This window comes from Astyanax mexicanus, chromosome 16 (genome assembly GCF_023375975.1).
Source record: "Astyanax mexicanus isolate ESR-SI-001 chromosome 16, AstMex3_surface, whole genome shotgun sequence".
In the NCBI taxonomy this organism is placed as follows: Eukaryota; Metazoa; Chordata; class Actinopteri; order Characiformes; family Acestrorhamphidae; genus Astyanax; species Astyanax mexicanus.
In genome coordinates this window covers 4476887-4503429 of record NC_064423.1, presented here as the reverse complement: position 1 = coordinate 4503429, position 26543 = coordinate 4476887, and the positions used below count along the sequence as shown (strand labels likewise).

The 26543-nt window shown below is 37.8% G+C and overlaps 1 protein-coding gene across 6 annotated transcripts in view; it reads left to right on the top strand.

Annotated features, from left to right (window-relative positions):
• ect2 (epithelial cell transforming 2) overlaps positions 1 to 26543 on the top strand; it is a 52072-nt gene that overhangs the window by 12940 nt on the left and 12589 nt on the right. For 4 of the 6 annotated variants that reach the window (XM_022669566.2, XM_022669567.2, XM_022669564.2 and 1 more), the window contains 18 exons: positions 784 to 891; positions 3155 to 3228; positions 5128 to 5258; positions 6894 to 7009; positions 8834 to 8896; positions 9515 to 9737; positions 11048 to 11269; positions 12554 to 12678; positions 15215 to 15334; positions 15431 to 15499; positions 15605 to 15715; positions 15819 to 15915; positions 18081 to 18162; positions 18280 to 18358; positions 19504 to 19623; positions 22448 to 22586; positions 25002 to 25156; positions 25768 to 25875. In XM_022669566.2, the coding sequence (XP_022525287.2) occupies positions 784 to 891; positions 3155 to 3228; positions 5128 to 5258; positions 6894 to 7009; positions 8834 to 8896; positions 9515 to 9737; positions 11048 to 11269; positions 12554 to 12678; positions 15215 to 15334; positions 15431 to 15499; positions 15605 to 15715; positions 15819 to 15915; positions 18081 to 18162; positions 18280 to 18358; positions 19504 to 19623; positions 22448 to 22586; positions 25002 to 25156; positions 25768 to 25875 (2142 nt within the window). The remainder of the gene's footprint in view (positions 1 to 783; positions 892 to 3154; positions 3229 to 5127; positions 5259 to 6893; positions 7010 to 8833; positions 8897 to 9514; positions 9738 to 11047; positions 11270 to 12553; positions 12679 to 15214; positions 15335 to 15430; positions 15500 to 15604; positions 15716 to 15818; positions 15916 to 18080; positions 18163 to 18279; positions 18359 to 19503; positions 19624 to 22447; positions 22587 to 25001; positions 25157 to 25767; positions 25876 to 26543) is intronic. The other 2 variants (XM_022669569.2, XM_022669570.2) reach the window with 1 other exon arrangement.

Here is a 26543-nt window from a genome sequence, read left to right as displayed (position 1 = left end):
GAAAATATCGATATTTTGTCTCATTGAGATCTATTGTTTTACCTACATTGTATACATTGTTTGAAAACACAGAATTGATTTTTAGTTAATTGTTTACATTTTGAGATCAGTGGTAGACGGTGATTCATTTAGTGTTGTGTTTAACCCCTGCCCGCGGAGTTGTACACTGTCATTAGATCCCACTGTTCTTATTGGATAAAAAAAAGCAATATATTGTAATATACTTAAATTGGAAATACTTGTGTCATGCGACGTATCAAATTGCTAAGTTCTAGTTCGTGGAATCACATTGGCATCTCATGATACGCTATTTTCACAATGTGGTATCACAATATTATGATTCAGCGATACTCATTAAATTGACCTACAATCATTAATGGCATCTGTTACTGAAAAGGATAAAATACCCCTAAATAAGCAAATACCAGCAATTATGCTAGTGGTTAGGCATAAATAGGCTCCAGCCTTCCAATCTAAGTTTACTGTAAATTAATAAAAGCGCTTTATTTGCACAAATAAACTGTTTTAAGGAGAAAAATCTGTGAAGATTAACATCCAGAGCTCGATTAACTTTAAAAGAGAGTCATTTTTTTTTACAGTTTTGTTTACTTAGCTTAGCTTTACATAACTTAATTAGAAGTTCCTTATGTTGTCTCTTAAAATGCACCTTATAATGCAGTGTAATCCTTATGTATGAATATAGACCAGAAAATATGCGTTTATAAATCCAATTCCACTCACTGTTTGTCTGTTTTAACAGAGTTTGTGTTTGTCGTTTCTCAGGTAAACCTGGTCAGCCTGGTGCATCACATGGGCGGCACCATCCGCAAGGACTTCAGCGCTAAAGTCACCCATCTCATTGCTCATTCCACTCACGGAGAGAAGTACAGGGTCGGTATTTCCTCAGTTCTTCATATGCACCTTGATTAGAAAACAGGGATAAAACTGATGGATGTTGGAGGCAGCAGTGATATTCTTTACTTTGGCTCCACTGGCTTTATTTTTAATCCTATATTCAGTTTATAGCTTTAAATATTTCAGATGATCAGCAGGTAGTGCAGCGCAGACTGCGGTCTTGTCCTATCAAACCATTCATCCTAACGACCATATTGAACCTTTAGTCACCCAAAAGGCGTCACAGAAAAATTGCGTTCCTGAAGTGTGGGTATTGGGGCTGATCAAATATCTGAAAGCACTAGCACATAGCCCATAAGCCCTGTTCCAAAGCCCATATAAAGAGCCGATTCTCTCCTCTGAGAGAGACTGAGAGAGCGACAGAGACCTGCATTTTATTAAACCACTTGTTCACTGCTTTTTCATTCCCTCATCTCTAAACCTGGAGTGCTCTCAGTGCTAGACTGCACAACAGGTGCTCTAAAACGTATGGCAGGATACCTGTGATTGACAGCACTGCAAGTTGAGTGTTTAAAGGGCCAGTCCTACTTGTTTTTTCTTAATTTATTTTATTTTATTGTTTTATTTTAGCACAATTGCGGATGTTTATGTACCGTATTTTTTGGACTACAAGGCGGGCACACTTAAAATCCTTTAATTTTCCCCAAAATCGACAGTGCGACAGGTATTAAGGAGCAGTAAATCATTATAATGGGTGAGTTTTCAATGAAGTTTCTCGAGCACTAAGGCTGGGAGCAGCAGCATTAGCATTAGCCGCTAACCGCAGCACTATAGCTCGTTCTATATTTAGTATATTGAGTATATTGGACTGTAACTAGGTTATCTAACTGTACATAAACAGAAGCTCTTTACTCACCCAAATAAAATCTGTGTAGATTAATATCCAGCACTCGTTTGACTTTGAAAGAAAATGTTTTTTTTTTTTTTTTAAGAATTTTGTTTATTTAAGCGCTTCATCCATTAGCAGGGAAAGCTGTCGACACCCTTGCTCACCTCGATGTAGGCATCCTTACTAGTGTCGCTTAATAATGATAAATGTGATTTAAATGCAATTAATTTAATTATTCATAGATCATGTAATTAAATACCTGTTTTAATTACCTGACAGCACTAATAAAAATAATTGCGTTTTACTGTTCTCAGATTAATTAATTTACCTTTAAATATCCATTATTAGACTCTACGTCTAACTACGTATTGGATGTTAAGAAAGGTTAGAAAGAAGGGAGAGAGCGATTTAATTATCTTTATATTTTTTATCTTTATCTTTATATTTCTCTTTCAGTTTAGTATGAAACGGCCTCTTATTAATATCTGATGATTTGGGGATTTATGTGTCGGAGCCCTCATAACAGCATAGAGAGCAAGGTTTTTTATTTATTTATTTGATTTATTTTTAAATATAAATATAATTTTTATCCCGCTTTTCCCACTGTACTCCCCCCATCACTTGTAATGCCTCCATCATCATGATTATCAAGACTAGCACATGTGAATTCAGATTCCGCCTCTTTTTGAACTGCTGCTGATGCAGCAACATTCGAGTGATCCGAGTAGCATCACAGCGCACTCGGAGGAAAGCGCAGCGACTCGGTTCTGATACATCAGCTTATAGACGCAGCCTTGTGCTGATCCACATCACCCTAGGAGTGATTGGAGAAAAGAGTGCCATCTACTGTACCCGCCCAGAAAGATCAAGGCCAACTGTGCTCTCTCAGGACTCCGGCAGCTGATGGCAAGCTGCATGAGCGGGAGTCGAACCAGCGGTCTCCCAATCATAGTGACAGAGCTTTAGACCTCATCCCATTACCTGACGTGTTTTGTGCTGTTTTTAAATGCAAATTCTTTTCTTTGTGTTGCATTTGTGAATTGTGATATTTTTAAATGGCTGCTGTTTTTCCTGCCAGAGCTGATGCTTCTCTTGCTGTTGTGTTTCTGAAGGAAATACTAAAGGAACGTTTGTGCAGTTACAGTAATTGCACTCGGTTGTAATGGATGCAGTTGTATGCATTTGTCTTGCCGCTCCAGATGTTCCGCAAATCCATCCACTGTAGCTGAGTAGTTGTGAGGGCTGTTTTAGAGTGTGTCTGATTAGGGGGAGACATATTTATCACTTTTCACTGGAACTATTCTCAGAAATTGGTTGAATCGTGCACTATGTGTATATCTACATGATGCATCAGGTTTGATTTGTGATCTGTCCTTCTTTAATTCTCTCTCTTTCTCTGTGACCCTGTAGTTGGCTGTGTGTATGGGTACACCCATCCTCACCCCTGACTGGATTCGTAAGGCCTGGGAGCACAAGGATGAAATGTAAGTGTGTGTATAATAACAGTAGGAATCACAGGGCATTTTACTATATAATATTACAATACACCACATGATACTGTGATTGTGGGATACTCAATATATCAAGACAGATCTTTACAAAAAAGGATATATCACTTCTAAATAACCAAATACCGGGTATTATGGATTTAGTGGTGTCAGTTTTACAGAATTTATCAATCAATATTCTTCACCACAGGTTCTCTCTTTATTTGATGTGGAGTAATATGACCGCGCCCATCACAAATATCGATATCATAGATTAATTGATTATGTATTTCTATTAATTATTTATTATATACTTATAATACTAGAGTGTGAGCCCGCAGCTGCTTTAAAAGCCTCAAAAGCTACAGGAAACACTTCAGTTTTACTTATAATATATATTAATCATTGTTCAGTATCATTATTATCATAATTTAGTCTTTTCACTTACTTAAAACAATGAAAGTGACACCTAGTCTGTTTGTCCCTAAGTTCAGGTCTGGAATCAGCTTGGGCTCCGGCAGACAACCTAAATTATACTCCACATGGTGGCACTATAATTAAATTAATAGGATAAATCTACTTTGAAGGAAATTGGTTGTTAAATTCTGTGAAACTGACACCAATAAATCCATAAATCTATATCCATAGCCAGAAGTTTTTTTTAATCCTGTTTAGTAACCCTGCTCCTGTAAAATATCATCGAAGAGAATTGTCTTGTCTTGCTTGTATATTAAGTATCGCAGAATCACAGTATCGTGATATCAACGTTATTGTGGATAACTGTGATATTGTATTGTGAGATGCCCTGTAATTACCACGAATAGTCTCTGTACTGCTTATATATACATGTACTATGTTATGTTATATATACAGTTGCATTTAAAAAAAATAAAAAATAATATTGCTGCAAAGTTACTTTAATTTAGTAATTCAGTTCAAAATGTGAAACACAGTGTATTATACACAGTAATCTATTTTAAGCGTTTATTTGTTTTATTGTTGATTTTAAAGTTTTACAAGAATCTTTAAGCCTCTGCTTTATCAACTTCTATGTAGATGCAGATTTCATTTTCCAGCAGGACTTGGCACACTGCCCACACTGCCAAAAGTACCATTTGGTCTTATATAATGTTCTAATTTTCATTGTCTGTAAGCCATAATCATTAAGAATAAAAGAAACAAAAGCTTAAAATTGATCACTCTGTGTGTAATACATCTATATAATATGAGTTTCACATTTTAAACTGAATTACAGCAAAAAACTTAACCTATTTTTTTTTTTAAGTTTTATATTCAATTAAAAAAAAATGAAAATCTTGAAATAAGCACAGTTCATGATCAGGAATTTGCTGTTTTGTCACATTTTAAAGTAGAAAATACAGTTGACCTCTTTTCTGACTAAGTATGAAGGGACAAATGTATAATTTATTTATTTTTGTTTAGTAAATACGCAAATTCTTTAGGTTTACCAACTTTGGACCTCATATATACAGTCTCTAAATTACTCCTGCAGCAGACAGGAAGAATAAAAAGGAAGTTTGTGTTTATAGATTTTTGTGCTTTCCAGTGCTTGTGGGCAGTGTAACTTACTGTACAGCCCTGAAGCCTGAATGACTTTTTAATCTGCTAAAAATATCTGTCCTGCTGATTTTGTTCAGACAGCAGCGTTTTATTTACTTGCTATCTTAATGTTTATTCCACTGTGTGAACTGCTCTCTGTCTGGATGGTGCGGTACTCCCCGCTCTGAGCAGGGTGCCTTATTTTGCTGCGCTCCCCAGGGCTTCATTAGAATCAGTCTAAAAGTATGAATTTTGTGTCTGCCGAGAGCATATGTTTATGCTGGTGTTTATGATATGTTTGTGCTGTGGAGGCTGATGCAAACCTTCTGCTTGCAGCAATTTCCATGCAGGCGTTGAAGAGTTCCGCACCGCCTTCAAAGTGCCTCCGTTTCAAGACTGCGTTCTGAGCTTTCTTGGCTTCTCTGAGGAGGAGAAAAACAACATGGAGGAAAGGACACTGAAGCATGGTACAGATTCATCTTTAAACCCCTTTGCTGCCATTGAAGATTTACAAAGAGTTTTTATTTTATTTTTTGTAGCTCTGTATATAATATAATTTTTAATGTTATAATATTTATTTAAACTTTTTGTGCTTAGTGTTTTTTTAAGCTTTGTTAACGTTACAGACTTCAGTAAATGTCCACTAGCACTTTAGCTTCGACGCATATTATTCATTTCAACGGAGGGAGCAGTAGGTAGAGCTGGGCGATTAATCGATTTTATCGATTAATTCGAATTTACAGTTAAGGACGATGTGTTTTAATAAAAAATCTATTTTCTTTGAGATTTAATTTTCGCCACCAAAGCTCCCCTGAGCTTAGCCCCGCCAAAAAACTGATTTATGTAATTTACGCAAAAATAAAGTTATTTTTTAGACTTGACTGCCTATTTAAAAAGCAACAGACGTTGTTCATTTGTTGGAGTTCATTTGTATCATTTCTAACATGTTTAGAGTGTTTTTTACTCACTTTTTTCTCTCACACAATGTTAATCCTTTACAGCTTCAAAAATATATATTATGCAAATTAGGCGATGGCGTCATTTAGCGACTTCTAGCGACTTTTAGGAGATTAAAAAAAAAATAGATTTAAATCGAAAATCAGATTAAAAAAAAAATAAATAAAAAAATTAAACGTTTTTTTTTTTTGGGCCATATCGCCCAGCTGTAGCAGTAGGGCTGCATGACATTGGAAAAATTTGTGTTTGACATTGCAATGTGCTTTTTTTTTTTTTTTTTTTTTTTTTTTTTTCTTCTTCCCCCCCTCCCTCTTTCCCATTAATTACTAAATCACTTTCTACCAACATTTAATCTTTTTTTTTTTATCCCTATCTTCTCCCCCCCTTCCCATTTTCTTACTCCCCATTCCCAACCTCTTCTTTTATTATTCTTATTCCTTTTTTTTTCTTTTTCTTTTGTGAGTCTTATGTTTGCTTATGTCCATATCCTTCCTTAATAAATAACCTGTACAAGTACAGTCTTAAATAGTCCAATTCAGAAGAGGGGGGGGGGTAAAAGCTTGATTTTGGCTCTAATTGGAAATATCTGCACAAAACTGTGCTGGACTGAGGTGCGCAGCTTTTGACAGGCTGTCACAGGCTGCGTTTACAAGCATGTGCCCTGCCATGTGGAGGCCATGCAGATACCTCGTGTTTACGCCTTTTCCAATATCGTGCAGCCCTATTTGACATGTGTAGCTTTAGCTTTTATACACCTGTGGCCATTAAAGACATTAGAACACTTGCATTCAATTATTGGTTGGGGGGGTGGGCGTCTCAGGCACGCTCCCAGCCGATAAATGTGTCAGAATGAACTGAAGAAAAGTGCTAGTGGACACACACCCTTAGTCAAGCCTAGTTGGATAAAAGGAGATTGAAAGGTCACGTTTCTCAGCTCTACAGGCCCTGTTTGTTTGTTTTCCCCCATTATATAAAACCATTTCCATTATATAAAACCAGGGAAGCTGCTGTATCTCAGAAATGACCTCTGAAGTGTCTCCGTTTTGTCTGTGATGAAAATCTCACACCATTGAGCGTGCCAGAAGAGATGGGCTTGACTCGAGGGATGATTTTAAGGTCAAATTGAGAGTGTGTTTCTGCTCCAGGTGGCCAGTTTCTGGAGGTCGGAGATGAGAAATGCACTCACCTGGTGGTGGAGGAGAACTCTATTAAGGAGCTGCCCTTTGTGCCATCCAAGAGACTCTACGTTGTAAAACAGGAGGTGAGGACCTTTGCTCTGTTCCAGCAGATGGGGCTAGAGCTTCCAGTGAAGTCACACAGTATTTTCTTATGTCTTATTTTTTGCTATATTTCTTCGAAATCAATACTGTGAATTAGGGGTGGGCAATATTATACCGTGACACAGAAATATCATGATATTAAAAATCCATATCGTGATAATAGAGATGTTCTGTCTTAAAAGTAGTCCATTCTTTACTGTGAAGCTTTAAGTGTATTTATTGTATAATTGTTTTAGTTTGCAGTTTATATGCATGCACTAAATATTCTGCAATATTTTTTGCTGCATTATATTATTTTATGCTATATTATTTATTTTGCCACATTATGATTGTTGTTATACTATTATACTATATTCCTGAAATTAATTAATTAATTTACTGTTTTCCTATATCGTCAAGTATATCGTTATCGCAAAAATACCCTGAAATATCGTGATGTTATTTCAGAGCCATATCGCCCACCCCAGTTCTTCTAAACTGCTTAGTCATTTATAGGGTAGCTAAACACCCTGATTTTAGCTGACTGCACCCTCAGCTCAAATTTGAATAATATATATATATAGAAAAAAAAATTGAGGGGTAGTTTGTGAGGGGCACTGCGTGATGTATGGGTTTAGGGGCGGGGCAGAAAGGAGAGCTGTTAGTGAAGGTAAGACGCAGATGGTTGGACGTCACTAGGAAGCGGAATTTTTTGATTGCCTGTTTTGCATATTGTGAGCATCCTGACGTTATCCTCGCCTATAGCACAGGTGAACCTGAGAGGAGCTGTAGAGGCAGAAATTACCATAATAAAAGTGTTTTTTAAAGGTTAGGAAAGCTTTATAAAAATATAGGATTGGTATGTTTAATTACTTAAGAGATGCACATATTTAAGCTATTAATGAGGTTATAAAATGTGGTTTAGAGTTAAGTGCCTCTTTTAAGGGCAGATAGTTATGATTTTATTAATTAAGCTGATGTTACACTTTTTAATACATAGAAACCAACCAATAAATAAAATCATGACAGCATTATGAGAGGAAAGAAGGGAATAATTATATTTAAAAAATATTAATAAGAGTAGCGAATTGGAATGAATCCAGTATTACTTAAGGAAATAAAACGATTGCCATTGACGAGGCTTGTCATGATGATTATGTTATCAATTTATCTTACAATGTTAGATATAGCCTCAATTTTTGCTGTCCTTAGTATTGCCTATTATGTTTTTCTTAGCAAGGAAAGACAAAGTAATTGAGCCGGTCTGTCACCTTCGCTACCTGAAACAGTTATTTATAACACCAATATATTTAATTGAGTACACCAAAATGTCTTTAATACCGTTATGTACCCCCACCACCGACAAAAAAAAATCTATTTATTACGTTCTCAATTTCTGCAACATGACCTGTGTTCCTCAATATGTGTTTCACTGTTACACTGATTTTAAGCTCCTTTTTTACTTGGCATTAATGCACATAATGGATGAATGATTACAATCTCTTAAGCAATAGAGAAGATTGGATATCACCTGCAATTTAATTTATTTTTACTGTCTTTACTTCTGTCTCAGTGACTGCATTTAAAGACTTTATAAAAAACACTTGGAAATATCTGAAAAAATCTTTATCTGCAAATGGCAGATAGTTATGCGTGATTTTAGTAGGGAAGCATGCTTAGCTTTTTCCAAAATATTTTATTTGTTTATGTATTTTCAATCGAGTAGAGGAGTGGTGTTTCATTACACAATCATAACTGTATGATTTTTTACATTTGGGATATATATATATGTTTTTAACCATTTATTTAATTACTATTTCCTTTAGTGGTTTTGGGGAAGTATCCAGATGGATGCCAGAGCTGGAGAATCCATGTATTCCTATGAGAAGGTAACACATATTTAATTTATTGTTGATAATTATTAATTTTCTTTTAAATGTGTGATGACAGTGGGTTTAATATACAGTGGTGGTTTCATGGCTAAATTGGAGCAGCCTGGTGGCCAATCTTCATTAATTGCACATTGCACCAGTAAGAGCAGAGTGTGAAGGTTCAATTAGCAGGGTAAGAGCACAGTTCTGCTCAAAATATTACAATGCACACAACATTATGGGTGACATACCAGAGTTCAAAAGAGGACAAATTGTTGGTGCACGTCTTGCTGGCGCATCTGTGACCAAGACAGCAAGTCTTTGTGATGTATCAAGAGCCACGGTATCCAGGGTAATGTCAGCATACCACCAAGAAGGACGAACCACATCCAACAGGATTTTCTGTGGACGCTGTAAGAGGAAGCTGTCTGAAAGGGATGTTCGGGTGCTAACCCGGATTGTATCCAAAACAAAATAAAACCACGGCTGATCAAATCAGGACAGAATTCAATGTGCACCTTAACTCTCCTGTTTCCACCAGAACTGTCCGTCACCACAATAAATTATTGTGCTCTAAAACCAGGTGTTTTTAGTATATTGTCTAACTCCTGTATGTGTAATCTTTGTGTGTTTCAGTCGGAGAGTCCTGCGATGAAGAAGGCCGTGTCCCTTCTTTCTCTCACCACGCCCACCAGTAACCGCAAACGACGGCGGCTGCGGGACACTTTGGCCCAGCTCACGAAAGAATCCGAGATTTCACCCTTTCCTCCTCGTAAACGGCCCTCAGCAGAGCACTCGCTGTCTATGGGCTCCCTTCTGGACATCTCCAACACCCCAGAGACCTGCAAAGCCCTGGCAGGTGAGAGAGAGACACAGACAGACAGACAGACAGGCTGAAGCTGAACCACAGCGCACCATAATATACTCTCCGTGTTCTCTATACTTGACCTCGGTGTTGAAGCACAGTGTGAAACCCAGGCTCTTTGGCTTTGGCTCTGCTGGAGGTTTGAGCGGGGACTGAGCAGTTGTGGACTAGAGCTGAAGAATAGCATGAGGAAGAAGTGTGTGTGTTTGTGTGTGCGCGTGCCTGTATTAGGGGTGTAACAGAAAAGTGTACAGAAAATTTACCATTCGGTTCACACCTTAAGTATAAACCTTTTTTAACTTCATAATAACAATAAATCTTCATTATAACCATTTTTTAATTTTTTTGGGATGCAATTTTGTAACTGGGCTCGAGCTCTTTTTATTAAATGCTTGAAACCAGGCTTCTCTCCTACTGTCATGATGAGAGGCTCCATCATTTGGATCTTGTTGTAACAAACACACAAAAAGCTAGGGCTGCAACAATTAGTCGATATAATCGACAATGTTGATTATTTAAATTTGTCGACTACAAATTTCTTTGTCGACTAATCGTTCATTTTTAACAGTACCGCATTACACAAACTGCTGAGGACAGAAACTCAATGGGAGATAAAGGGTAAATGACTCACTCACACAGATTACACTCAACTTAGTTTGTGTCTCCAAAAGTGCCAAAACACAACAGATTACACGTTTAAACAACACCTCAGCAGAAATAGTTAACTAATCGGAAATAATAATCATCAGATTAGTTGACTACCAAAATAATCATTAGTTGCAGCCCAACAGTGATTATGATTGTGCTGCTTTATTAAGAACAAACACAACAGCATTACTTTTACTGCTTAAAGTAGACATCTTTTTCCTTAAGCATATTACTAGATGCATTTTAGTTTTTGAGTTCTTTTTAAGAAATATCAGCATTAGATTGTCAAAATTAAATTATATAAGTGGTGTCAATCACTTAAAAATGTATTAAAATAAAGCTACATTTTTTGGAATTTCCCAGTATTTTTGTGAGTGGACAGTAATAATAGTGCAGTGTGGTTTAGATCTGGCAGAGTGACGCAACAAATGAGAACGAGAGAGAGACAGTACAAGCGCCTAACCCTGCATTCGCTCTGGAAAGCGACAGGCGACCATTTCTTTCCAATGTCAGACGAGATATCCCCAAACCATGACAGAATATGACAGAATAAATATACCGTTACACCTCTAGTCTGTATCTGTGTGTGTGTTTGAAAAGGAGAGAAAGAGAGCGAGCAGAGCAGATCAGACAGTAAGGCTGCGTTGTTGTTGCAGAGCGTAGTGCAGAAGGCAGGCGCAGGCAGAGAAGGCCAGTGAAGAGGAGGAGTGAGCGGAACAGGAAGGGTAGGAGAAGCAGGGAGTGGTCCATCTACTGTACCAGCACTCCAAAGGCTGCAGAGCAGGACATGTGCATCCAAAGCTCAGGCGGGTCAGCCGAGCGTTCCCAGCAGACAGAGCTCTCACCTGATTCCTCCACAGCTCAGTCAGATACTGCAGGTGAAGTCTGTGTGACCCAGGAGCAGCTAGAGAGGGTCTGAATATAAGATTTACAGTGCAATAGTTGAATATCATAAAAAAAAACTTAATTACCTATAATAAAGAAGTATATGCTGATCTAAAATTAAATATCAAACATCAAAAAGGGCCTTACACCTACACCTGAACATAAACCTAAATATAACGTACTCCTCAATCTAAATCTTAGCCTAACCTTTACTACTATTCTGAAAAGTAATTCAAAGCTACCATAGCCCTAACTGTAAACCAAGTATATTTTTAATATAGTACATTTTTTTTATCATTTCTAAAAGAATTTCCATCCATGAATTAATTTTGGTAGAATCTTCATAACAAAGAAAAGCAACATAAATGTAACTTCAGTGACACAGTTTTTAAATACTTTTTGGAGTATCTGGCAGTACATGTATACAGCTGGCATATATTTGGCAAATTAGTGCCACATTTGGATAAGAGATGTAGTGTGAATCTATAATCTCAAAAAATTATCATGGTAAATCTTTAGTAATTCAGTTCAAAATGTTAAACTCATGTTATATAGATTTTATAGATAGTATATTACACAGAGAGGGATGTATTTTAAGCGGTTATTTCTTTTATTGTTAATGATTATATTGCTTACAGACAATAAAAACCCAAATGTCAGTGTTTTAGAAAATTTTAATATTATATAAGACCATTTTTGGTACTTTTGGAAGTGTGGGCAGTGTGCCAAATCCTGCTGGAAAATGAAATCATCATAAGATTTTGTGAAAAAACATTGCACTGACTTTGGACTTGATAATATAATACAGTGGATCAACACCAGCAGATCACATGTCTCTCAAAACCATCACTGATCATCAGTAAATTGTACACTATTTAATTTGTAAATCAAGGGATCAGAGTCTGGAGGAAGAGTGGAGAGACACACAGTCCAAACTGCTCGAGGTCTAGTGTGAAGTTTCCACCAATCAGTGATGGTTTGGAGAGACACGTCTGTCATCTGCTGGTGTTGTTCCACTGTGTTTTATTATCAAGTACAAAGTCAGTGCAGTTTTGTTTTCCGCAGATTTCATTTTCCAGCAGGACTTGGCACACTGCCCACATTGCTAAAAAAAAAACATAATCATCAACAATAAAATAAATAAACACTTAAAATAGATCACTCTCTGTGTGTAATACATATATATAATCACACTTTATTTTTGGCAATGAAAAACGAGGGAAGAATGTATGTGCTTTTAGAGATTATCTATGTACTCATATCTCTGTTTATTTCAGAGAACACAAAGCCCTCCAAAAGCTCCACACCAGTCCTGCCCAAACAGTCAGCAAGATGGCAAGTGTCCAAGGAGCTGTACCAGACAGAGAGCAACTACGTGGATATCCTGGCCACGGTTCTGCAGGTCTCTCTCCCACTCCTACCACGCACTCACTCACTCGCACACGCACACACACACACACACATGCTCACACTGGCAATCCACAGTGCCTGTCTGTAGCCTTATCAGGCTGTACCAGTGCTCCAAACCAGTGGGGAAGAAAATGAATTAGATTTGCGTTACAGTGGAATGGTCAGCACAGCCCACTCTACATCCAAACACCTGTGTGCCCCTTGGATCCTTCTTTTCTCTCACAGACACACACTTACACACACACTACATCCTCATTCACACAGTATGTGATACACGGGATTAATAGATCGTATATCAGAAGTTTTGTAAATATTACTGCATCATTCAAGTCAGCATCATTAGAGCTAAAATAAGATTTTATTCATTTAAATAACAGGGACAACACATTAATTAATCACTATTATTTTATAGTTTAAATATGCCCGATTTAGCCAAATATTTATTTATTTTCATCTGCAGTCCCTTGGCAGGTTGATGATGTTATAAAAAGCACAGTCTCACAAACACCCACACATTGTTATATAATATACACTGAAAACGTAGTTAAACAGCATGCTGATGCTTAAAACGTGTGGTTTTTTTTTTTTTTTTAATGATCAATCGGCTCTCCAATTGTAACAATTGGTTAATATTGTATCACATAGGTTTACTTAATTTTTACGTAGTTAGAGGCAGTTTCCCAGAGCGAGATTAAGCCTAGTCATAGACTATATTTTCTTTTTTTGTAATAAGAGTTTTCTTCAGTTTTTAATTATACAAAAAATAAAAATAATATACACTATATTCTTTCATTTCAATTGAAAATCTGTCCATTTAAAATGCTGTCTAGTCCTAGACCAAGCTAAACCCCTGTCTATAGGACTGACTAAAACTGAAGTTACACTACACAACTTTAGCCGATTTTAATCCAGATTCCTATAAGGGCTGGACGTAACTTCTAATCTTCAGATTAGAAACCTTGTATAAAATTAAGTAAAGCTTCCTGAGATTGACCAGTACAAGTTTTGAGTTATTAGGTTAAATGTTAAAAAAATATATTAAAAAAAAGTTTAATTTGGAAGATTTGCAACAAGCAAATGGCACCTATTCAGTGGAATGGCCCAGGTATATTTCCGATTGCATTTCCGATTGTATTGTATTGGGGTCTCTTTTAGCTGCATAAGAAATATCAATCTTTACACACATTTGTTTTGGATAATATATAATGATTTTGGAATTATATTGCATAAATATAATTATGCTGGAAAAGGACCAAACAATGCTGGCTGCACTACTTTAAAATATATTAATGAAAATAAAGAAACATTTATTTAAATCAGTTAATGCTGCCAAATGTGAAGAGTATTGCTGAACACTTTAATGTAATGTTGGCTGGGCGCTATTGCTAAAAAAATAAAATAATTAAAAATGACTAAATGCTCTAATATATAACAACTTCAGTATTTTATTTGTGAGCAGACGGCAATGTGATGCACAAACTACTGTTTCCTTTAAATTTAATTGGATTTTTTTTATTATTTATTATTTTTTTTTTAAGAGTAAGCAACCCCCTTCAACCTCACATGCAGCTTTTATATTAAACACTGTGTCTCTTACAATCATTTACAGGTTTTGGACATAAGCAAATGTCTATTGTGACCGAGCCCTTGGGGATAGGAGTGTGGCCGACCTGACCCAGCAGTCAGGAAGCACAGAGATGCACGGACATGTGGAGTGAATGAACTCGACATATCTTTATTTTGGCAAAAACTAAAAGCTCACTGACGGGTGGTGGTGTTATCCACTGCACCACACCAACCACGCATTACCCAACTTTTTTTTTTCCTGTACAAATAGCGGCAGAAACAATGACTACAGCAAGCTTTTTTTTTTCTTCCGTTTTATTTCGAATTTTTCCCTTTTTCTCCCCTTTTTCTCCCCAATTTACACGGGCACTCAATAGGACTCCCCCTATCACTAGTAATGACCCAACACACCAGGAGGGTGAAGACTAACACATGCTTCCTCTGATACATGTGAAGTCAGCCACTGCATCTTTTCGAGCTGCTGCTGATGCAGCATTGCCGAGCAGCATCACAGTGCACTCGGAGGAAAACGCAGTAACTCGGTTCTGATACATCAGCTCACAGACGCCCTGTGCTGCAGACATCACCCTAGGAGTGATGTGGGGAGAGAGCGCCATCTACCCGTCCGGAGGGAAAGCTGGGAAAGCTGTATGAGCGGGGTTTCGAACCTGCGGCCTCCCGCTCATAGTGGAAATGCTTTGGACCGCTCATTGCCCCAGTGTGCATATATATTGTATATATCTTTTTTTTTATGGCAATGTATATGGCAAAAAGGTGTCAGTTTTTTCCAATATCATGCAGCTTTTTTTTTCTCAATTTTAATACATTATTCTTTGTGTTGGCTTTGCTATACTGTGAAAAGGGGGCACTCACAACATACTTAAACAGAGTTTAAATAAAGTTTAAAACTACTATAACTAGACACTAATGACCTGTTTTCTTTTTTTTATTTTATTTTTCAGCTCTTTAAGGACCCCCTGGAGAAGGAAGGGCAGGTGGGCGGCCCTATCCTGGCTCAGGAGGAGATTAAGACCATATTCGGCAGCATCCCGGACATTTATGAAGTACACACCCGCATAAAGGTGAGCAGCAGGCAGGGGTTTGAGCACATGATGGAGCAGGTAAGCCTGCTGACTCCACCAGAACAGATACTAATGCTGATGAATGTCTCTGGACAGGCAGACCTGGAGGAGCTGGTGATGAACTGGTCTGAAGACAAGAGCGTTGGAGACATCATTCTGAAATATGTGAGCATGAGAGAGATGTGATCTTTCCGGTGGGTCTGTGCTGACAGCTGCTCGGTGCCTTTGTAATAACCCCCCTATCCCCCTCCCCCCCTTTCTGTCTTCCAGTCTGGAGAGCTGGTGAAGGCTTACCCACCGTTTGTCAACTTCTTTGAGATGAGTAAGGAGACGATTGTGAGGTGTGAGAAGCAGAAGCCGAGGTTTCACGCCTTCCTGAAGGTATCATTTGTATTATCTCTGCTTGTTCCAGTAAAGAGAGCTCTGCATGTCCTCTGTATCCCTCACATTTCTGTTTCTGCGTTTCTTTTTAACCCCCATCCAGATCAATCAGGCCAAACCTGAGTGTGGGCGGCAGACGCTTGTGGAGCTGCTGATTCGTCCTGTTCAGAGACTGCCTAGTGTGGCTCTGCTGCTCAATGGTAAGATATATATATATATGTGTGTGTATACACACACAGTCACCCAGTACCCTCCCCAGGGGTGAGTGATATGATCATAAAACATGTTTCAGGGTGTTTTTGCATTAACATTATTCTTGCTGATATGCATTTAATACTAGTGGTGTGCCATATCGTATCGTACGTGATAATATCGCCAAAAATGTGAATATCGTGAACGGTATTATATCCTGAAATTATATCCTGAAATATCACCCACCCCTAATTATCAGATCAGAGTACTGCTTTTTTGCTGTTTTTATCAAAAGAAAACTTCATACTGTTCTCATTTCCTATTATATATCTACTAGAGACTAGTAGAGATTATATCTGTCAGTATCATTTATTTTACTTTAATCCTGGATATGTAGAGATATTTGGAGTGCATTATTATTAGTATCATAACATTCTGCATCATTGACTTCTGTTACAAATATGATCAAATTATTATTTTTAATGTCTATATTATATTATATATCTACAATTTTTCTAATTCAGTGTTTTGTCGTTCCGGCAAAAGTATCGTTATCGTGAAAATACCATAAAATATCGTGATATTATTTTAGAGCCTTATCGCCCACCCCTACTGAATACACTGAAACACTGAATTTCAATATATATATATATTTTTTTAAATAATTTAGTACTACATCAACATAATGCATTTTTTTGGGGATGCAGAGTGATATCTGGATTATATCAGTATTGGCAGATGCTTTCTGTCCCCAGGAAATGACATGTATAAATAAAGGTGCACGGTAATCTAACTTTAAAATACATTTCAATAAACATATTAAGCATAGTGTCTTATATATTGACCTAATAACAAAAGGAAAAAATGTGTAATTAAAACTAATTAATAAAAACTGCTTAGAACACTAACAAATAGCATTTGTTACCCGTCCCCACTCTCTTACTATAAACTTTACCATGAAATATAATTATTAAAATCCTTTAGAGGTGTATTTTTATTTTTTACATTGTTTTGTGAGTCCAAATCCCATCTATGCTTTTAAAATAATATTTTTTACAATTTGTTTGTTTGTTTTCCATTTTTTTTTCTAATTCTATGCTCAAAACTATTTCCTGTTATTTCATTCCTGTTGCTCAAAACATAAAAAGTAACAGGAGTGAGTTCCAGTAACAGGAGTGATTTTTATTTTATTTTTTGTCAAAAATATCAATTATTTAAACATGCAGTCAATCATTTCTTTAAAATAATTATTTGCTTGAGGAAAAATTAAAGGAATTAGTGGACTTGCTTGTAAACATGCTTTTAAAATTTTTGCAACCATGTTCAGATTAGAAACCTTGTATAAAATTAAGTAAAGCTGCCTAAGATTGACCATTACATGTTTTGAATAGTTAAATATTTGTGTTATTAGATACAGAGGTAAAAAAATATATATAAAAAAAAAAAAAAACGTTTAAATTGGAAGAGTTGCAACAATCAAATGGCACTGTTCAGTGGAATGGCCCAGATATATTTCCGATCTTATCGTGCACATCAGGAAATATAGGGGTATTGTTTTCAGCCTTTATCTCCCACCTCTAATGTCTCATATTCACACTTAGTATGAATCCGTGTTCTTTGGGGTCTCTTTTAGCTGCATAAGAAATATCAATATTTACACATTTGTCTTGGATAATATATAATGATATCAGAATTATATCACATATATATAATTATATATCTGCTGGAAAAGGACCAAACAATGCTGGCTGCACTACTTTAAAATTCATTAATGAAAATAAAGAAACATTTATTTAAATCAGTTAATGCTGCCAAATGTGATGAGTATTGCTGAACACTTTAATGTAATTTATGCCAGTAGAGTAAATTGCATCTGTCTGATACCAAGCTTGTCAGATTGTTACAGTGGTTTTCTGCCAAATCGTGTTTGAATCGTGGACCTGCCTCTGCTGCTGAACAAAAAAAAAACTTGAAATCCTAGAGAAAACACTGGAAAGACATTCTGTCAGACAAAATGGAGTTCTTTCTTTCCTTTCTTCTTTTTTTTTTGTTTGCCCTGTGCATCTAAAGATCTGTATTAGTAAAAATCTTCTTATTTTGTCTCCTGCCCTCAGGATGCAATGAAAATTTGTCCCAGTAATCTTTCTTTTCTTGTCGCACTTTACTGTTTTAGATATTAAAAAGCACACCGCTGATCATAATCCTGATAAAATCACCCTGGAAAAGGCCATCGAGTCCCTGAAAGAGGTTATGACGTGAGTCAAAAATGTCTATCACAAATAGTTTTTCCCGTCGTAATGAGCATTTCACCATGAGTTCTTCACCAATCGCCTGTTATGACCTCATGAATCTTCTTCCTGTTCTCGACTCAGGCATATAAATGAAGACAAGAGGAAGACGGAGGGCCAGAAGCAGATCTTTGATGTGGTGTATGAAGTGGATGGCTGCCCCGTAAGTCACTTATGTGTTTACTCACCCGAGTTGTATGCGCGGCAACAATCCGCTAATCTCTAAATCACAGTGCCGGCGCGCCGGGCCTATCCTGTGTGCAGCGGAGCTTACATTCCTATTTATTTCACTTAATTGAACAATGAGCTCCTTTATGCTTCTCTCTTTCTGTCAGGCCTTGTAAAAGCTCTGCATCTAGTGCAGTCAATTCTTTTTACTCTTCTTCTTATGGGTCTTTAAGACCCAAACAGGGCTTATAAAGGTAAATCCGTCCTGTTTTATATTTGAGGAAGCCACAACTTTGAATCAGTCAGATAAACTGTGAAAATATGCCACTTCCTGAATCTTCAAGAGTCAAGTCAAGTCAAGAGGCTTTTATTGTCATTACAACTGAGTACAGGTACACAGTGTAGTGAAATTACATACCTCCGGGACCAACACAGGGCAAAATGGAACAATAAGCAGTAGACAACATAAAGTGCAGGAGTGACGACAGTGCAACATAAAACTATAACACTGAATAACAATAAATACAAAAGATGAGACAATTTAAGAGACAGGACAGGTGCAGTTCCGATATTATATAGTATACGGTATTATAGAGTGTTTGGTGAGGATAAGGTGCAGAGATGTGTAACATACTGAAACATATAAAACATATATAATCACAGCAGTTACTGAGGTAGATAGTTTAGCTTTTGAGAGTTGCAGCAAATATTGCTGATAAGGATAAAGACATTTCAGTCTCTGTGTGCTGAGTGTGTGTGTGGGGGTGAAGTGTAGTCTTTGTGTGTATAAACGGGGGGGAGGGGTGTGGGTTCAGTTTAGTTTTGTGTAAGTGTGTTGGGTGTGTGGTGGGTGGGACGGGTTTCAGCTCTGTCTCTGTGTGTTGAGGAGTCTGACTGCCTGGTGGATGAAGCTGTTTCAGAGTCTAGTAGTGGAGGCTCGGATGCCACTGTATGTTCTGCCGGACGGCATCAGAGCGAAGAGTCCGTGTGAGGGATGGGTGGGGTCATCCACAATGCTGGTGGCTTTGCGGATGCAGAGTGTGGTGTAGATCTCTGTGATAGAGGGAAGAGAGAATCTTTTTTTTAACTCCTTAGCAAATGCAGTTGAAGAGAGTGATGTAGCTTGTTTGTGTTTTGCAGGCCAATCTCTTGTCATCTCATCGGAGTCTGGTGCACAGAGTGGAAACCATTGCTTTGGGAGACAAGCCGTGTGACCGGGGCGAAAATGTCACACTCATTCTCTTTAATGACTGTCTGGAGGCAAGTTCACACTTTCACTCATTAAGAAATGTATCTCTATGTTTCCTGTAAGAAATGCTTAAATCATTTTACTGTATTTTACACACTATAAGGTGCACTTAAAATCCTTTAATTTTCCCAAAAGAACGTCGATGCACCTTATTTATGAAAGCTTTCAGTGAAGTTCCTCCAGCACTAAGGCTGGAGCAGTATTAGCATTAGCTGCTAACCGCAGCACTTGCTGTTTCACTGTTCAGAGGCCAATATATTGGACTGTTGCTTGCGCCTTTACCATGTTAAAACAAGCTATGTGGGACAAACTGCTAGCTGATTGCACTCTGGCTTACCGGAACATTCAGGGTTCCTCAGTGTAGGGCTATCGGGCACCATTTATTTGTGCTTACTGCTTCAGGTGCTGCTGCTAACCACGTTGTTGAAAATATTGGAAATCTAAGCTTACTGTAAATACACAAAAATACATTCCAATTTTCCAAAAATAATTTTTTTTAAGAGAGAAATGTGTGTAGATTACTGTTTGGCCCTTGTTCCTTACTAGTGTTGCTTAAATGCACCTTATATTTTCGTGCGCCTTATGTATGAAAATAGACCACCAAATATCTAAACTTATCTAACTCATCTAAACCATTTATTTCTGCTGTAGACTGAAAACATTTTGGTTTGAAATAAAATGATGAATATGAGACAAAAGATCAAAGATGCTTGCATGGCTTCTTCAGGGACGGGCTCATTAATCTTCATTGATGTAGATTGAGCTCAGAATTCTTCAGAAACATTTCGTCTATCAGTTTAAAGAAAGATATAGTCGAACCGATTGGGAGATTCTTCATCATAAAGCTAAAGATAATGACCCAAAACACACTGCCAAAACTAGACAAGGAGACGAGGAGTGAGATTGAAGGGAGTAACCCCCCCCCAAAACAAACACCAGCTGAAAGAGGCTGTGGTGAAGGCCTAGAGAAAGAAGAAAGCAAAAGTGTATTAAGGTCACTGGGTCACCAGCTTGATGCAGTTATTGCAAGCAGAGGATTTGTAACTAAACTAAACTAAGTCCCATTTAATTTATTCGCTCTGTCCACTGACCACTAAATCACCTCCAGTGATCAAATAGGAGCTATATGTTTCTTTGCCTATATGTTATTCTGCCTTTACTATAATGGTAAAAACCCCATAGGAAAGACCACCACCTTAGCACTGCAGTGACTCAGAATGCAGCAGCATGTCTGGTCTTCAACCAGCCAAAACGGGAACATGTCACCCCACTGCTCATTGAGTTCCACTGGCTACCAGTTGCTGCTCGTATCAAATTCAAAGCTCTTCAATCTCCTACAAGGTGATAAGAGAACAGGCTTTTTCCTACCTGCACTGATCACTCCTGAAAGCTTACGCTACCTCCCGGCCGCTGCGCTCCTCCAATGAACGTCGCCTCGCTTTACCAAACAAACATTCACACAAAGCAATCCAGACTGTTCTCATACAGAGTTCCCCAATGGTGGAACAAACTACCTTCCACTACCAGATCAGGAGAATCTCTCGCTATCTTTAATAATAAACTCCTGAAGACAGAGCTCTTCAAAGATCACTTACTCTCCTAACACCTCTAACTAACTACCTTCTACTACCAGATCAGGAGAATCTCTCGCTATCTTTAAGAAACTCCTGAAGACAGAGCTCTTCAAAGAGCACTTACTCTCCTAACACCTCTAACTAACTACCTTCTACTACCAGATCAGGAGAATCTCTCGCTATCTTTAATAATAAACTCCTGAAGACAGAGCTCTTCAAAGAGCACCTACTCTCCTAACACCTCTAACACACTAACTACTTCTAATCTCATTTCCTTCTTCCCCTCCTTCACTCCTCTATCCCATTATCTCCCTTTGACCTCATTTAGGCCCTGTCTAAAGATGTTTTTACCTTCTATTACTTTTGTATTTCACTATTGTAAGTCGCTTTGGCCAAAGCGTCTGCCAAATGTAATGTAATGTATTTAATGGACTATAAGGTGCAGTGGATCTTGGGGCGCACCAATAATAATCGTCTATTTTCTGGTCTTGTGTATTTTCGTACACAAGGCCCTGGTCATTTGTATATATCAGTAATTTTTGACTGAAGCCAATCACACAACTGCTTTTTATATATATATATATATATATATACGTTTTTATGCACTCCTCTTTTTTTTGACTACAGTATTTCCGTTTCCTTTAGCATGCATGCACACCCACCTTCTCCCTCATGTTTAATGGCCTCTCCAGTTTGATTTGTATCACACACTTCTCTTCACTTCCTCCTCCATGTCACTAGTTCCTTCCCTTTAATTTTTTCTCACCTCCCAGTCGCTCAGAATAAGCGCAGGCAGTAGGTGTTCGCTCTCTGTGCATGGTGGAGATGGGGTTAAAATTGAAGAATAATTAATGCATGCGCAGTCCATGCTGCTTGCTGACTCGGCTGCTCTGTTTCCTGATTAGTGTGGGGTCCTGTTTGATAGGGCCGGGGTTTGTGTGTGTTGTGGCCGTCCTGTTTGCCCAGCTTTAGGTCTGGCCTGTTAATGAGGGAGGGGAGAGCTGGAGCGCCATCTGCTCAATTATTCATCGACGGACTCTTCTGTATTCATATCTCTCACTCCGCATCTTGCCGCGTCACTTATCTGGGCCCTGCGCCGTAGGATTAAAGGGGCCCTAATGAGCCCGGGCGTTTAGCTCTAGAAAGCTGCAGATCAATGATTCACACGCTTGACAGCCTCCACATACACCTACGGTATGGCTAGCGGCCTTGGGCATATGCAGGAATTAATTCCATTTTATGTGCTTGTGTGTCCGTCCAGATCGCCAGGAAAAGGCATAAGGTGATCAGCACTTTCAAGAGTCCTCTGGGACAGACCCGTCCGCCGGCCCAGCTCAAGCACATTATGCTCATGCCCCTGTCTCAGATTCGCAGGGTACTGGATCTGCGGGACACTGAGGGTAAGACTGTTCAAAGCTATTATAATTTAGACGTACTCCTATTGTGTTCTGGTCAAATTTGACAGAATTAGAACTAGGGCTGGGTGTTGTTTTACAGAGTTCGTACGGTCATGAAAAACCTGGAAAAGTCATGGAATTAAAAAAACTTAATAAGTTTTGGAAAAACTAAAAATACCCAGAAAGTTTTGGAAAAGTCATGGAAATTTGGTCTACAAAAAGTGTTTCAGTTTATTAATGGAGAAAATCTACTTGGAGCTACAAATACATCAGCTCTGAGTTAATTCAGTAATTTAGCTTTACACAATGGAGCTCTCAGAATCTGACACACCTTTTATTATAAAAAAAAATTGTGTGTCAGATTCATTTTATATCTACTACAATACATTTTCATTGTAGTTTTTTTTGTCTGTCTGCACTGTTTTAAAAATTATGAAATGGTCATGAAAAAGTAAATTTGAAAAACTATTTTAAAGAAATGTATTTGTTAAAAAGTGCATGAACCCTGGTTTTAAAAATGTTGATACTGGTATAATAATGACACCTTAAATTTGGTACAGATACGCAAATAATACTTTTTTCTCAATTTTAACCAAATAATATATTAAAAAAAAAACTATATTTATTTTATACACAGTGTATTTATTTAACAGCCGATATAAGTAATTTCATTTTCATACTGTTGCCATGAAAGACTCCATCTTTCTGGATCTTGTTGGAATAAACAGTGATCATGTCTTTTTTTTTTTTTTTTTTTTTTTGTCGTTTAAGCACATTGCTTGTTCTTAAACGACAATTACTTTTCCTACACATATGGCTTTATGCATTTCCGTTTAAAGAGTTATAAAAAATAAATATCAGCATTACATTGATTTAAATTAAATTAAATTGGATTAGTGCTGTCAATTTGAACGATCGTTGCATTTCTGTGCACTCTCTCCGTTTGTGTGCACTAGGGCACCTTCGCTGTTGTGTTTACCTCTATGTGCGTGCTCTGTGTTTGTTTTATGCAATATATATATATTATATATATATATATATATATATATATATATATATATATATATATATATATATATATATAATTTTTTTTTTTTTTTTTTTTTTGTCATATTGCCCAACTCTGTATTAGATTGGATTTGACTAAATTGGGAATTTAAACATTATACAATAATTCACATATATAATATTATAATTTTCACGATACCGATACTTTTGGCGATATGACAAAACACTGACTTGTATTATTTGTATTTTATTATTGCACGCAATATATGGCATGGCTAACTGAGATATTATTATAATAAAAAAAATAATTTTATCAGATTTATAACAGAAGTCAATGATCCAGAATGTCATGATATTAATAATACTAATAATGCACTCCAAATATCTCTACATATCCAGGATTAAAGTAAAATAAATGATACTGACAGATATAATCTCTACTAGTCTCTAGTAGATATATAATAGGAAATGAGAACAGTGTTTTTTTTATTTTGCTAAAAACAGCTAAAAAGTAGTACCCTGATGTGATAATTAGGGGGGGTAATATGCACCATATTTCAGGGTATAATATCGTTCACAATATTCACAATTTTTGCCGATGTCATCACGTACGATACGATATGGCACACCACTAGCTGTGATAGTTATTAGCATTATCTGGCTAATATATCAAATTAAACTGCACTTAATCAGCAGTTTAGCTTAAATAAAAGGAATATATTTTATAGCTGGGTCGAATCAAGACCGTATCATGTTCTCACCACAAGCCGACCGCACCAGAGTGTGATTACTGTGTTCACACCTGCTCAATCGAACCGCACTAAGGGTACCAACAAACTAGAGTCAGTTCTTTTTCTCTCTCTCTCTCATTTTTCCCCTTTTTCTCCCTAATTTACACGGCCAATTACCCAACCCACTCACTCGGACTCCCCCTATCACCAGTGATGTCCCAACACACCAGGAGGATAAAGACTAACACATGCTTCCTCCGATACATGTGAAGTCAGACACCGCTTCTTTTCGAGCTGCTGCTGATGTAGCATTACTGAGTAGCATCACAGTACTAACGCTCGGGGGAAGGCGCAGCGACTTGGTTCTGATACATCAGCTCACAGGTGCCCTGTGCTGATCCACATCACCCTAGGAGTGATGTGGAGAGAGAGCACCATCTACCCACCCGGAGGGAGCAGGGCCAATTGTGCTCCCTCTGAGCGCCGGCAGCTTGATGGCAAAGCTGCATGAGCAGGGGTTTAAACTTGCGCCCTCCCTCTCATAGTGGCAGCGCTTTAGACCACTGGACCAGATCAAATACTGCTGATTTTGATTTGTCCAGAGTCCCTTTCCATATATTCACTAAACTTGTGTGTATTTTTTATTTTTTTTATTTATGGTTCCACTCTGGTTCTGCAGAATGTCAAAACGCCTTCGCCCTGGTTGTGCGTCCCCCGACCGAGCAAGAGAACCTCCTCTTCAGCTTCCAGCTCACTGCCGAAGACACGCTCAAATCAGCCTGGCTGAAGACCCTCTGCCGCCAAGTGGCCAATACCATCTGCAGGGCCGACGCGGTGAGTGCACACGTCCGTCCGCTCTACCCCCAAATGACCTTCCTTAGTTCCCTCGTCTGGAGTCTTGACAAGGCCCCTAACGTAATTATTTATTTTATTAGGCCTCGCCTCGTTTTATTACAGCAACAAATTAGGTGGTGCGCGTGGGCCTTTTTGGCGCTGGTTAATCCTATTAGATTGTCCAGCGTGGTTAAGCTGGAAGACAGATTAATGTAATTAGAAGTGGAATTGTGCTTGAACTTTACACCTCGGAGGCAGGCGGCTTTATCTACATGCTGCAGAGCCACAGGTGCCCCGCGCTGACGCATGAGAGCGAACGCAGACCTGCCACACGGCACATGTAATTGGCTCCAGCCAGACAGATGTATATATATTTCTCTTTTATAATTAAAGAACAAGCTCCTCTAAGCCCTGCAGGTGAATGCTGGACTAGCTGGTCTGCTTGTCCAGGGTCCTCCACTAGGTGGCGATGCATACCTCTCTTTTAAACTGTTTCCTTTAACATCTTTCTCTCTCTTTTTTTTCTTTTTACTCATGTGCATACATGCACTCACTCATGATGCATGCAGAATAGTGTATTTCATTAAACATGGGGCATCTATTTGAAACAGGAAGACCTGATTCAGTGCACTGATCCCGACTCCCTTCAAGTCAGCACAAAGGATATGGACAGCACGCTGAGTCGAGCCTCCAGGGCCATCAAAAAAACATCAAAGAAGGTGAGGGAGGGAGGGGTGTTATAGTTATAAAGACACACACACCCACACACACACACACACACACACATTCAGTACCAGTAAAATGTTTAGACTCTCTTCATTATGCATAATGTTTTTCTTTATTTAATGTATTTATACATTGTAGATTAATATTAAAGACATAAAAAACAGTTAAAGGGCACACATGGAATTCTGTAGTAAAAAGTAAAAAAAGCGTTATTCCTCCACATAAATCCCCTGATCTAAACCTGATGAACTGAGATGGTGATTTGAGGGGATTTAATTGGGATGAGCTGGAGCTTCACAGCGTGAAGGAAAAGCAGCAGCAGCTATTCAGCACCTCCAGGAACTCCTTCCTTCAAGACGCTAAGAAAACTATTCCTGGTGACTCTCCCTCATGAAGACACTGAGGTTAAAATCTCACCAAGAGTCTGCAGATCTGTCCTCAAACATAAATCTAAAATATAAAAAAAGATGGTTTGTTTAACACGTTTTTTTTTTCTTTACTGAACAGTTTGGCATGTGCTTCTTTTATAGCTTTAATCTGTAAAAAAAAATCAATAAAATAAAGAAAACACATTTGAACAAGAAGAGGTTTGTCCAAGCTTTTGACTGGTACTGTGTACACATATATACTAGTGCATCTTAAAAAATTAAAATATCATTGA